General features: G+C 33.0%; 1 protein-coding gene across 8 annotated transcripts in view; it reads left to right on the top strand.

Moving 5' to 3' along the window:
- The window catches only part of Stag2 (STAG2 cohesin complex component), a 134,998-nt gene extending 126,111 nt beyond the window's left edge, over positions 1-8,887 (top strand). For all 8 annotated transcript variants that reach the window (XM_046468662.2, XM_046468692.2, XM_046468668.1 and 5 more), the window contains 3 exons: positions 467-593; positions 1,995-2,072; positions 6,962-8,887. In XM_046468662.2, the coding sequence (XP_046324618.1) occupies positions 467-593; positions 1,995-2,072; positions 6,962-6,985 (229 nt within the window). In that variant the 3' untranslated portion in view covers positions 6,986-8,887. The remainder of the gene's footprint in view (positions 1-466; positions 594-1,994; positions 2,073-6,961) is intronic.
- The last annotated feature ends 4,323 nt before the right edge of the window (positions 8,888-13,210 follow it).

Below are 13,210 nucleotides of genomic sequence, written 5' to 3'. Positions count from 1 at the left end.
GCATGTGTGCCTGGTATATATTAGGTACTAAATGGATGAATTGAATAATGGATAAAATTAGTATTATATGATGAAAATATATGTATTCTGAAAATGTGATTTCTTTGGTCTCTGTTTTATGTTTGTTTATTAATTTGTACCCTGCCTACTTTTAAAAAGGATTTGAGGTATCTAGTATATTCCCATGTGGGAAATTCTCATTGACTCTTGTATATGGAATGTCAGAACTGTCTATTTAAATATTTCAAAGGAATGTAGAATAAATGTAACTTCTAAGCATTTTTAAACAAGTGGACATTGGGATTTCTACATCATTGATGACATGATCAATGCCTAATCATTCTCCCTGACCTTTAATTCCATCATTTTCCATTATACTTGAATATAGAGAGCCACATAGTTGCTGCCTATGTATTAATAGTCATGACGTTGGTTTAGATCTTGACATTGTTTTATATTTCTCTAGTCGGCGTGGTACAAGCCTAATGGAAGATGATGAAGAGCCAATTGTTGAAGATGTTATGATGTCCTCAGAAGGAAGGATTGAGGATCTTAATGAGGGAATGGATTTTGACACCATGGATATAGACTTGGTAAGAAACTCACAGACACATGATTTCTTTATTTAGAGCTTTTGGAAACGAAGTTGGATATTTACTAGAGAAATACTTACCTTGAAAAATAAGTTCTAGAAAAGTATTAAATAAAACAGTTGCAGGAATTTGATTATATGAGACGAGATTAAGTAGTGTTTGAAGTTGGTAAATATTTTAGATCTCAGTTTAAGATGACAAAACTGCGTATTTACACTGGGTGTGGTGGTGCACACCTGTAATACTAGTGGTTTGAGAGGCTGAGAAGATCACAGGTTTAAAGCCAGCCTCAGCAATAGTGAGACACTAAGCAACTCAGTGAGACTCTGTCTCTAAATAAGGTATAAAATAGAACTGGGGATGTGGCTCAGTGGTTCAGTACCCCGAGTCCAATCTCCAGCACCAAAATATTGTATTTACCTTTGAGATTAATTTAGGAATGTATAGCATTATATGATACACTTTTCATATTAATTCGACTAGAAATCATGATATTTATTGGTTATATGTCAAATTTTTAGAAAATATGAGATGGGCTGGGGTTGTGGCTCAGCAGTAGAGCGCTCGCCTAGCACATCTGAGGCCCTGGGTTCGATCCTCAGCACCACATAAAAATAAATAAAGGTATTGTGTCCAACTACAACTAAAAAATAAATTTAAAAAAAAAGAAAATATGAGATAATATTCTGAGTATCACATTACCTTTTAATTTACCATTCATTTGCCATATCAAAATAGTATATTATTAACTTGATACTACCCTGTTATTGAGACAAAGTTCCATTTCAAATAATGATGTAAAATTACTTAGACTTGAGAAGAAATTAAATATATACAAGGGAATATTCTTCATTAACAATTATGTGTCTAGTCAGAGCTTACTGTATACAAAATACTTCTGTATGTTTCATTTTGCCAACTGTCTCATTTAACTTAGTGAAAAGTAGATTGAGAGGATTTGAGGATATTGAAGCCTAAAAATTTAGCTTATCCAAGGAGAAAAATCTAATAATTGGTAAAGCTGAGACTTACTATAAACTGTGTCTTTAGTCTACTTTTTAGAATACCATGGTATATTCTCCTTAAAATAAAGAAGTAATTAAAATATGTCTTCTCTTTAGAATAATATAATTTGGTGTCTTTAAAGGGAAATTATTTGAGGGAGGGAATTTTAAAGTAAAATGAAAAATTGAGCTTGTAGTTTTTGTCATTCAGAATAATTTTTCCACAAATGAATTTTTGTACTTTTAAACATCGAATAATTGAGTACTCTATATTTGAAGTTTATAAGGTATACTAGGAATCACATAGGCCAAACAAATGCCTAATGATAATTAATATGGCTATTTTCAGTTACTATCTGGCTTATAGATTTACTATCAACTTTCTTTTTTTCCTTAGCCACCATCAAAGAACAGACGAGAAAGAACAGAACTGAAGCCTGATTTCTTTGATCCAGCTTCAATTATGGATGAATCAGTAGGTTTGATTTAAATGTACTCCAGGATTGCAAAATCACGAGTATAGTAGTCCCTAAGTTTGAGGTTGAAGAGCTGGGGCAGCATACTGAGAATGGATGAAAAAATTGGATATGAGAAGAGGCTGGCAGGGAGAATTTTGATGAGAAAGGAGTGGTGATACAATAGTGATAAATGATTAAAAGTGCTCTTGAATCCCTGGTCAACTGGGACTAGAATGTTAAGGACCTTTCCTGTAGGATTGGGTTACCCATTGAAGGATTTTAAATGAGAGATGACATGATTCAGAATTGTATTTCATGGGCTGGGGCTATAGCTTAGTGGTAGAGTACTTGCCTAGCATGTGTGAAGTACTGAGGTCAATCCTCAACACCATATAAAAACAAATAAAATAAGAATTAAATTCTTAAAAAAGAATTGTAATTCATGAAATTTCCATGGCATTTATGGATGGATAGAATGAATACGAGAACAATCAAAGGCAATAAAAACTTGAACAAAGATTTTTGAGAACAAAATCCAGATATTGAGATATCTAAGATGAAGATTCAGTTATTCCCCTCTAGTCCTCACTTGGTAACTATTGGATTTTGTCACTTCTTTTTCTTAAATACCTCATATCAGCCCCCTGTTCCATATTCTCTCTGGCCATGCCCTGACTTCATGTCCTCCTCAATGGGACTGTTGCAGAGCCTTTAAACCAATCTTGGTGCCCTACTTTTCCTTTATAAATATCTTTTGGGATTATCTTTGTAAAATGCAGGTATGATCTTTTCACCTACGGTTGTAAGTCATTTTGACACCACCACCACTACCTTCAAGAAAAAATTCTGAGTCCTTAGCCTGGCAAACAATATCTTTCTTGATCTAGCTCCTTTTCCACCTAAACCTTGGCCTTTTCCTTATAATTACATGTATCCTGTGCTCTAGCCATTCCAAATCTTGTAGTTTATCTATGATATAGTATCTCTTTCATAAATCCATGAAAGCTTTTTTTCTCTGCCAGAAATACCTACCCCTTTCCTTTTCCTCCTAGAGAATTCTTCCTTTAGTATGCAGTTCTAACATTACCAGTGATAGTTTTGCTGATCTCTTAAAATATTTTATTCTTTGCTCCCTTTAACACTTTTTATACAAATTCATTGTGATAATTACCAGACTGGTGCAGTAAGATATGTTAATTACATGTCCCAGTCCCTCAATAGACTGAACTCCTTGAAACAGTGATGTTTTTGTTGAGTTCTGTCTAACATAGTAGGTGTTTGGTTTTATCAGATGAAGAAATCATTTAAGTGCTCTTAACATCTCATTTTTTCATGCCCACCTACTTACACTCCTTTCTCATAACACCCACTACTTAGGTGACTGTTGTACCATCCTCTGAGGCACCATTTCCTCCTTGCCCTCTCCTATCTCACAATCTGCTTTCAGATAGCTCTTGGAAATATTTTAACAAACAAATTCACACTACCTGATTATATTAATAAGGTCAGTTGTTAACTCAGAAGATTCTCAGAGCAGTAGGTACAGAAATATTTGGATAGCCTGGTGCAGTGGTGCATACATATAATTCCAGCAGCTTAGGAGGCTGAGGCAGGAGGATCGTAGGCCATTCTTCAGCAACTTAGTGAGGCACTGAACAACTCAGCAAGACCATGTCTCTAAATAAAATATAAAAAACGGCTTTTTAAGTGCCCCTGGGTTCAATCCCAGGAAAGAAAGAAATATTGGGATAGAAAGAAAGAAATATTGGGATAGACCTCCTTAGGAACTTTTTAACCAGTATTTCTGAATCTCTAATGTCCATAATTCTTACTAAAATGTGACTTAGATTCACCTTCAGCGAGTCCAGAGCATGGTCTGAGTTTCTGCATCTTTAATAACTGCTGTTGATGCTTCAGGTCTGCAGACCATTCTTTGAGTTACAAGGTTTATGGTACATAGATGACCTATCCTATCCATAAGTTTATAGTTTAAGTGCATATTAAAGTAGGTGGTTTTCTTGATAATTTAGGAGAATATATCTTCCCAATTTGTTACATAAAACATGAAGGGAGGATTGTGATGGGGGATAAAAGAGAATCTTTTCAAGCAGATATGAAATGCATTTGTCCAACACTTTATTGAGGTAGAAGTATTGAGCTGGAAGTTGGTGTTAAATGCACAAGACACTCTCCCTGTCCTTAAGTAATGCATATTCTAGTGCATTTGGACTATCACTTTGAAATAAGAGCTTATGTTCCTGACACTATGCTAGGCATGATTTATTTTGATCCTTGCAGTAACCTTGTGAGAAAGATGGTGGGATTCTCACTTTTATACCCAAGCAAACTGAGACCAAAGAGGTAGTTTAGTGACTAAGGAAGAGTTATACAACTAGTAAGAATCAGAGTAATAATTTGATGCCAGTTCTTTTGATTTTATAATCTCATGCTGTCTCTACTATTTTATATTTATCAAAACTAAAATCAGATCTCATTTAGATGAATCACGGAGAAAAGTAATTAGGAAATTGAAATGATTAGCTATAGTCAAAATTGCTATGATAAGAGATCAATATTTTTAATGTTTTAATCTGTTGTCAGAATTTTAAGTATTTTCAAAAAGTGTTCTTCCAATGACTAAAATAATGAAACAGTAATATATTTTTTGACATTTAACATTTAGAGAAAACAAAAACTTGAGGTCAGAAGTCAGGACCCAATAATATTTAGTGTTTATAGCAACTTTATGACATTCTCCTATATATTGGTTATATTATAACCGGGAAGCCTTTTGTTGTTGTAGTTAATTTGATAAAAGTTTAACTGCCTCTGCTTCTAAAATAAGGCAATGAGTACGTGTACCTATATCTGTAGTTTTGTAGTATTACCACATGATGGCAGTAGTCACATAACTGAGTGCTAACTAATCTTTAAAGGTTTGGGTACCTTTAGAAATATTTGACCGTGTATTTTCAAATAAATGAGTTTGTTTTTTTCTTTTAAATATATATATACCCCATAGTGTCTCAACCATAATGCAAGAAATGGTATAACAGAAAAGTTCGAGTGTAAAAATCTGTTTGCCTTAATGCATAGATCTATTATAAAACCTATGATAAGTGAGTCATCAAAAAAGTATAATTGGAATTTAAATCCCTTAGTGACCATTTCTCAGATTCTTCAGTTCTAAGTGAAGTAACTCAAAGCACCCTAGTGTAGATACTTTAGGTTATTACAAAAGTAAATCCTAACATGATTTTCACATCATCTAGGAGTAATAATATAAAAACTCCAAGCATATCATTTTGGAGTTACATATACATAGGATTCTAGATTTATGGTATAGTTGTTTTTATATTTGGAAACAAAATTGTTTCATCCATGTGATAGTGGTTATTTTCTGCTGGTATTGATACAACACGCCAAAGTTTGATATTTGTATATTTAAGTAGATGTATTGTTTATTAATGTCAACATCAAAAACTCAATTTGTATTAGCACAGAAAAGAGTGTGTCACTTTTTTCCTGTTTTGAAATTCTTTTAATGGAATTATCTGTAGTATAAAATTGGTCAAAAGAAGAGTTTAGTATAATAGAGCTAGTTTACTGGTCTCAAAATCTAGTTATGACCTAGTCTGTAAAACAGCAAAAAGAATTTCAGGTATTCAGGTGCTTTCTAGTTAGGCACTCTGAAAAGAACTTGAGTTCATCATCATTCTACACTAAGAATAGGCTAATTAAGATTTTATCTTTTCATTAACTATCAGACCTTTCAATGTTTTGGCTAGAAGGGCTAGGTCTCTTTAGTGGAATCATCCTAACTACCCAAACTCTGACTTTTAATAAAAGAGAACCCTGAAACTTCCTGGAGGAGAGGGAAAGTCAGGGGATGAACACTTGAGTTGATAATTCATTACAGCAAAGCTGCAATCACATTGATATTTGTTTTCCTGGTCTGAAAATACACAGTTCCTTTAACAATTCATGCATTCTGACTTGGTCAAATAAGATTTAACTTACAAGTAAAAGCCCTTTGTGATCTCAATCTCAGTTACCTCTGGCTTTGATAGCAGTTCTAACTAGTTCATTATAGCATTCTAAAATATTGCTTAATTGGCATAATAAGTGCTAGAATTTAATCGAAATACCTAACAGTATGTATGCCAAAAATTAGGTGCTGCTCTGGTTTAACGAATAAGGGAGTTACTCCATTCATCATCTGCTTTTACTTTTGGTGACAAGTAATTATTAGATCTCACCTACCTAACATGTTTTTCCCAACTGGAATATATAGAAAAGTACCTATCAATATGTCATTTTGCCTAGATTTCACCTTATTTGATTTTTTAAAACATTTATAGTTCTGTTCATTAATTCAGGCAACATTTAATTCTAAAGAAAGCTTTCTATTGTCTACATTTATTATTCTTGGATTTTTTTGGGGGGGAGTTGCATGTTCAATTGCCTTTTTAAAAACTATACCCACTTCAGACTGCAAGTGGACAAGTTTGTAAAATATTTTCTTAAAACTCTTTGCAGTGAACCTGTGCCAGAAATATATGTCAGAAAGTGTGTTCATTTGTTCATTTAACAAATGTTGAGTACCTTACTTTGTTCAGGGCATTTAATGGTATATATAAACAAAATTAAGCCAAGGTCCCTATTGTTAGTTTTTTTTTCTCTCCTATTCTTAGTTTTATTTGTGAGATAATTGGCATCTTGATTAGTCCTGATGTAGTTATTTCATTATTTATTAATGGTTACTTTAACTTTGAAATTAATAATCAAATGGTTTTATTGATGTTATTTAACATAATATTAGTAAAGTATTAATGTAATGTTTACAGACTTTTATTAAGAAATGAATGACTATTTTAACAAGATTTTTTTTTCCCTCTCTCATTAGGTTCTTGGGGTGTCAATGTTTTAATACCAGTACACAAATAAATCTGTGGTGAAGTCATTTTCTAAGTGGAAGAGGAAATTTTAAAATAAAAGTGTGGTAGATACAGTGAAATTCTGTACAGATTTTTCTCTAAGGAGAATATGACACGCTTATGCTTACCAAGATCCAAGTGCATTGAGGGGCAGTTTTGTTTGCCTGAAAAAAGTAAAGGACAAGTAAACAATTTGATGATAAGCTACAGTTTTTCTTAGAAAGTAAATATTTTATTTATGCGCTGTTAGTTGGCTTTTAAATCAATTATTTCATGCTTTTTTAAAAAAAATATAACAATCTGAAGAGGCATTTGGTACAGATAAGAATCCTCTCACATTTATTTACTGGTTGTACTAATTAATGATGACCTCTGCTGGATTTCTGTTTACATCTAAGAAATGTTAAGGATGAATTTATTCCCTGACCCTGAAATTGTAGGATAGAATTGTTTTTAGCATTCTAAATTTAAATGCTTAAAACATCAATCAACAAAACTTTGTTTTAAATATTGTAATTGTGGAGAAAAGTTAAACTTATAAGCAGAACTTTTACAATTTTTTCATCTAAAATGTATTTTAAGATATTTTTAAAATCCAAGAGCTTCTCTATACTTTTCAGAACTATCCAGATGCAGTGAACTGCCAGAAGGTAACCAGTCTCAAACATGCTTATCCCACTATCAACCCTGAAAGTTTGCTTGTCCTTTAAGATAAAAATGTAATGTTGTGATATTCCTTCCAGTAGTGCCACTGTATTTTGTCTCCAAATAAAAGAAGCTTATTGTAGTATGTTTGCAGAAAAATTCTAAACAAAAATTATACAGCTTATTAGAGTGTGGGAATAGGGATCTAAATTTTAAATAAAATTATATATATATATAAATTGGTGCTGATTTTATAATTGCGCAGTTTGTTTAGTTTTTTCTTACTTTTAAATTCCAACTTAAAATTATGAGGTTTCAGAAATATATTGAAAGTTTAACAATGTTTAAAAATAGAAAAGCATGAGTGTTCATGCTTTAAAATGATTTTTAAATTTGTATTTTATATTGTTTTATCTATCTGTCTTTGCAAGCAGTCTTCAGGTTAAAGATTCTTCTAACAGGTTACAGTACATTTCCTCTGTATGTAAATTAGATGGGATAATAGAATTCATAACCCATAATATTCTTTGAAAGCTAAGCTTTAAACTTCATTTTATGTCCTTTCACAAATGAATTAGTTTCAAACAGAAAGTGGCTACTTGCCATTTTGACATCAACTCATTTTGCGAGGCTTAGGCAGCTAGACATCGTTTAAAACAAAATATTAACTTATATTACATGTGTATCTATCTTTTGTCAGTCGTCTCTCAGTTCTTGAGGTATATTATTTTAATCATTCCATGCCTTAATATGCTTGCAATACAAGAATATCTTCTGATGGGTGAATACCAAAAGGCTTCCAGTTTTTAGATTCATAAATCAACAAGCATTGGGCTGTGGTAGCCAAAAACCATAGGTTAGCTAAAAGATCATGATGAAATACAATTATTTTATTAAATCATGGTTAATAACAAATGAAAACAGACTTGTCTAACAGATTTTCCATCAACAAATATTGTTATGTGCAAAAGTATTGCATATGTTGTTTTACACACCACTGCATTTACTAGAACTGCTGAGAGGACTGTATATATGATTTTAAACCTAAGTTGATTTTTTTCCTCACTCTTGAAAGGAGTACTTCTTTGTGAAAGCAGTTCTTACAGCTTTGTTTTCAACCAGCTAAAAAATGTTTTATATATTACTCTAACCTGTTGTCCTCCACATTCTATTGTCCTAATTGTACTGTTTTCTGATTTGTATTTATGTCTTGAGACAGTAACTTTTTGAATAAAAATAAACCTACAGTATGTTGTATGTTTTATCTCTTGTAATTAAAGGGGGAGGGTGGCTTTAAATGGTTTGCAAATTATATCTATTACATTTTTTAATGTGTTTGAGTGGGAATATTTATAGAAAACAACATCACTTTATATTTTTAATAAATCATATGTTTTTTTAAATGAGACTAAATCCCTAATTGGGTTATTACTTTAAGAACCTGTAACAATTATTGCTTTGATTTTTTTTTTTTAAATCTGGTATGTGTTGAACAAATTTTGAACTGTCTTCATTGTTTATTAAGTATACATTTGAGTGCCTACTGTGTGCCAGGCACATGTTAAAGGTCCTTCCCTCAGATCCAGTGTAGAAAACAAAATAAACTTGTACTAACTGCTAGGAAGGAAACTAGCAGAGAGTACTGAAAGAATAAGAGAGAGATCTACCATAGATAATGGGTTCATGGTATGGAGGTAAAAGCCAACATAATTGAATTTTTAGTGAAAACTGTCTGAGTGTATTAGCAACATTTGGGTTTATAGTCTTTAAGAGACATCACTGAACTTGAGCTAATTTGTGGATTAGGAATCTTTCGTTGGTTCAGAACTGAATATATGAAATGATAGCTAATAGCTAGCCACTGTTTGAAGTAATAACTGATAAACCTCATGTCAAGTGGTAATGCATGTTACTATCCCTATCCTCCTTTGTGGTACTGGGGATTGAACCCAGGAGTTCTCTACCACTGAACTATATATCCTTAGACCTTTTACTTTTTGAGACAAAGTCTCACTTAAGTTGCTGAGGCTGGCTTCAAACTTATAGTTCTCTTGACTCAGCCTCCCAAGTAGCTGGGATTACAAGTATGCACCCCACCACCACCACACACATTTTAGTGAATCATAAGGAAGGGAGGAAAACGGCACAACCAGGATACTTATTCAAGGTGATATGGCAAGTAACTGATAGTTTTAGTATTCAAGGCCAGGCAATCTAGTTCCATTATGTCCCATATACCATTGAAACTGTTTAATACATAAGTATATTATACACAATTGCATAAAGATAAAATGGCACATTATTCAACGTGCCATGATGCATCTTTAAGGAACTCAACTGGCTGTAGAGTGTATTGTGAGTCAACATTGTCCTTAATGTGACCCAGCTATCTTCAATAAAGAAGGTATAAGTTAAATCTGAGCTTTGATCCTATCAATAATAATTTCAAAAGTTGGGAGTGGAGGGGGAAGTAGGATAATCCAAAAGAGGTGTCCTCAGTATCCTCCGACAAAATGTACCTGTGAGAATACATATGAATGAATTCCAGGTCAGATAGACTTTTCTGGTAGCTGTGATGATTCAGCAAAAGAAAATGAGCCAATATAATACAAGGCCTTTGGTTTGAGGAACCTAGGTGATAAAGTTCACTGAATAAATATTCCTTCCCATCAACAAATCTTCAACTGTACTGGGTACTGCTGGGTACTCAAAGACCAGCAAGACAGATCTTTCTTGTTTTGAAGCTGCCCTCAGTTCCTAGGGTTTGGGATGCAAATGTAATTAATAAAGTAGAGTTAAGTAAGTTGTTTTTACAGGCTGTATGGAAAGCATAGAGCAAGGGCAATAGCTGCAGATATGCTCAGGAAGCCTTCCAATAAGATACTTGAGTTTTTCCCGTAACAATTTTTACAAAAAAATTTCACAGTTTTATGATAAAACACACTTTATACTTGGTATTACTGCATACCCATCAGTCTCATTTTTATGTATTTCAAAGTAAATTGCAAACATGGGTGAAGTACCTCCTAAATACTTCAGCATACATATCATTAAGAGTTTAATATTTATTAACTTTTTTTGTTAGTGTAAAATTTATATACAGTGAATACACAAACTGTAAGTATATATTTGCTGTTTTGACAAATGATTAAAGTTGTGTAACTCAAATTCCTCTCTCAAAGATACTGAACATTACCATCAACCCAGAATGTTCCTTTATGTATTTTTTTAATCTTTGATTTATTTATTTTTATGTGGTGCTGAGGATTGAACCCAGGGTCTGACACATGCAAGGCAAATGCTCTACCACTGAACTACAACCCCAGCCCTATGGTTGTTTTTTTTTCTTTTTTTTTTTACTGGGGATTGGCACTCAACCACTGAGCCACATCCCCAGCCATATTCTGTATTTTATTTAGAGACAGGGTCTCACCGAATTGCTTAGCTCCTCGCTTTTAATGAGGCTGGCTTTGAACTCATGATGCCTCACCCCCTGAGCCATCCTTTATTCTCTTTAACTAGTCTGCTTCCATCCTTTTTACACTGGCAATAACTTCTTTGTATCATCTATTAAATTTGGCTGTTCTAAAACTTTATATAAATGGAATCATACAGTATTTTTTTGTGTAAGGTCTATAACTCAGCAGAATGTTTTAAGATTTAACCACCTTGTGTGTATGAACAGCTTATTCCTTTTATTCCTGAATAGTATTCATTTGTAAAGATGTAATTTATTAATTGAATGGTTGATGGTCATTTAGGTTGTTTTTACTGTTGGACTATTATGAATAAAATGAAACTGCTACTTGAGTTACAACTTAAATTCTGAGAGGTCAGCCAGATGAAAGGGGGATGAGGTGACTATAACTAAGAATTTCAGGAATGGAAACAGCATAAATGACATCTTTGATGTAAGAATTGTTTAGTATCTGCTTAGGAGTGGGTAGGGCAAGACAAAGAATAGTTGGCTATTTATTATCCCATACCTCACATAAGTAAGCCTTAAAAATGAAAAAGGGCATTCGTAACTTGTACTTTTGGTAACAAAGGGGTGTTTTCTCATTATTCTATCTTTTTGAATTTTTAATTGATATAGTTGTACATATTTATAAGGGATAGTGTGATAATTCAGTACATGCATATACTATGTAATGATCAATTTAGGGTAATTAGCATTTCCATCTTTAAACATTTATCATTTCTTGGTATGGGGAGCCTTAGAACTCTTGTTACTTGAGCATATTTGTTTTTTGTGATGTCAGAATTGGCAAAGATCCTTCTTTTAAAGGCATGACATCCTTAAATTGTGACAAATTAATTAATCTAGTGATTTGGTTGTTTTAGTTATATTAGGCCTTATTTTTTTTTAACATCTTTATTTTGTTTGTTCATTTTTATGTGGTGCTGAGGAACAAACCCACTGCCTCACATGTGCGAGGCAAATGCTCTGCCACTGAGCCACAACCCCAGCCCTGTTAAGCCTTATTCTAACATTGAGGAAAATAATATGCTTTTAGCCGTTCATCACTTAAGTATTGTATCAATAATAAGCTGTAAATTCCTGAAAATGATTCCTTGGTTGAAGTTAATTTGGGACTGATAATGTAAACATAAAATGAAAGGCTGGCTTCTATAAATATAAAAAATTAATTTGGTTGATGAAAAGTGACATTTATCATGTAAAACACAATGGTTTGAAATATACATATATTGTAGAATGACTAAATCAAACTGATGCATTACCTCATACTGTATTTTTTTTTTGTAGTAACAACACTTAATACCTACTCTCAGTGATTTTTTTAGTAACAATGTATTTCACATGTAAGTGATATTGCTTGGTATTTTATCCTATACCTGGCTTATTTCACTTAACATAATATCTTCCTGTTTCATGTCACAAATGGCAGGATTTTCTTTTTTTAAGGTGAATAATATTCCACATATCCCTTACTTTTTGAAGTGCTAGGAATTGAACCTAGGGCCCTGCAGTTGCTCAACAATTGAGCTGTCCTTAGCCCCCACATTTTCTTAGTCTGTTCATACCCTTATGTACACTGTGGTTTATTTCTTATCTTGGCTCTTGTGAGTAATCTTGCAATGAATATGAGAATACAGGGGCTGGGGATGTAGCTCAGTAGTAGAGCACTTGCCTAGGATATATGAGGCTCTGATTCAATCCCCAGTACTGTAAAAACAAAACAACAAAAAAGAATATGAGAGTAGTTGTTTCTTCAACATACTAACTCCATTTTCTTTGGATATATATCTAGGAGAGGGATTGCTTGATCATTTGGTAATTCTATTTTTAATTTCTTAAAGAGCTTCCATGCTGTTGTCCATAATGGCTGTACTAATTTACATTCTAACCACCAGTGTACAAGGGTTCCCTTTTGTCCATATCCTTACCAACACTTGTTTTGTCATCTTGATAGAAGCCATCCTAATGGGTGTAGGGTGATAGATATCTCATTGTGGTTTTAATTTGCATTTCCCTGATGATTAGTGATACTGAGCATCATTTCTTATGTCTCTTGGCCCTTTATATGTCATCTTATGAGAAGTGTCTATTC

Source organism: Marmota monax, unplaced genomic scaffold (assembly GCF_021218885.2).
Source record: "Marmota monax isolate L192 unplaced genomic scaffold, Marmota_monax_Labrador192_F-V1.1 WCK01_AAM20220418_F8-fsc00054, whole genome shotgun sequence".
Classification (NCBI taxonomy): Eukaryota; Metazoa; Chordata; class Mammalia; order Rodentia; family Sciuridae; genus Marmota; species Marmota monax.
This window is presented reverse-complemented; position numbering and strand designations above follow the sequence as displayed.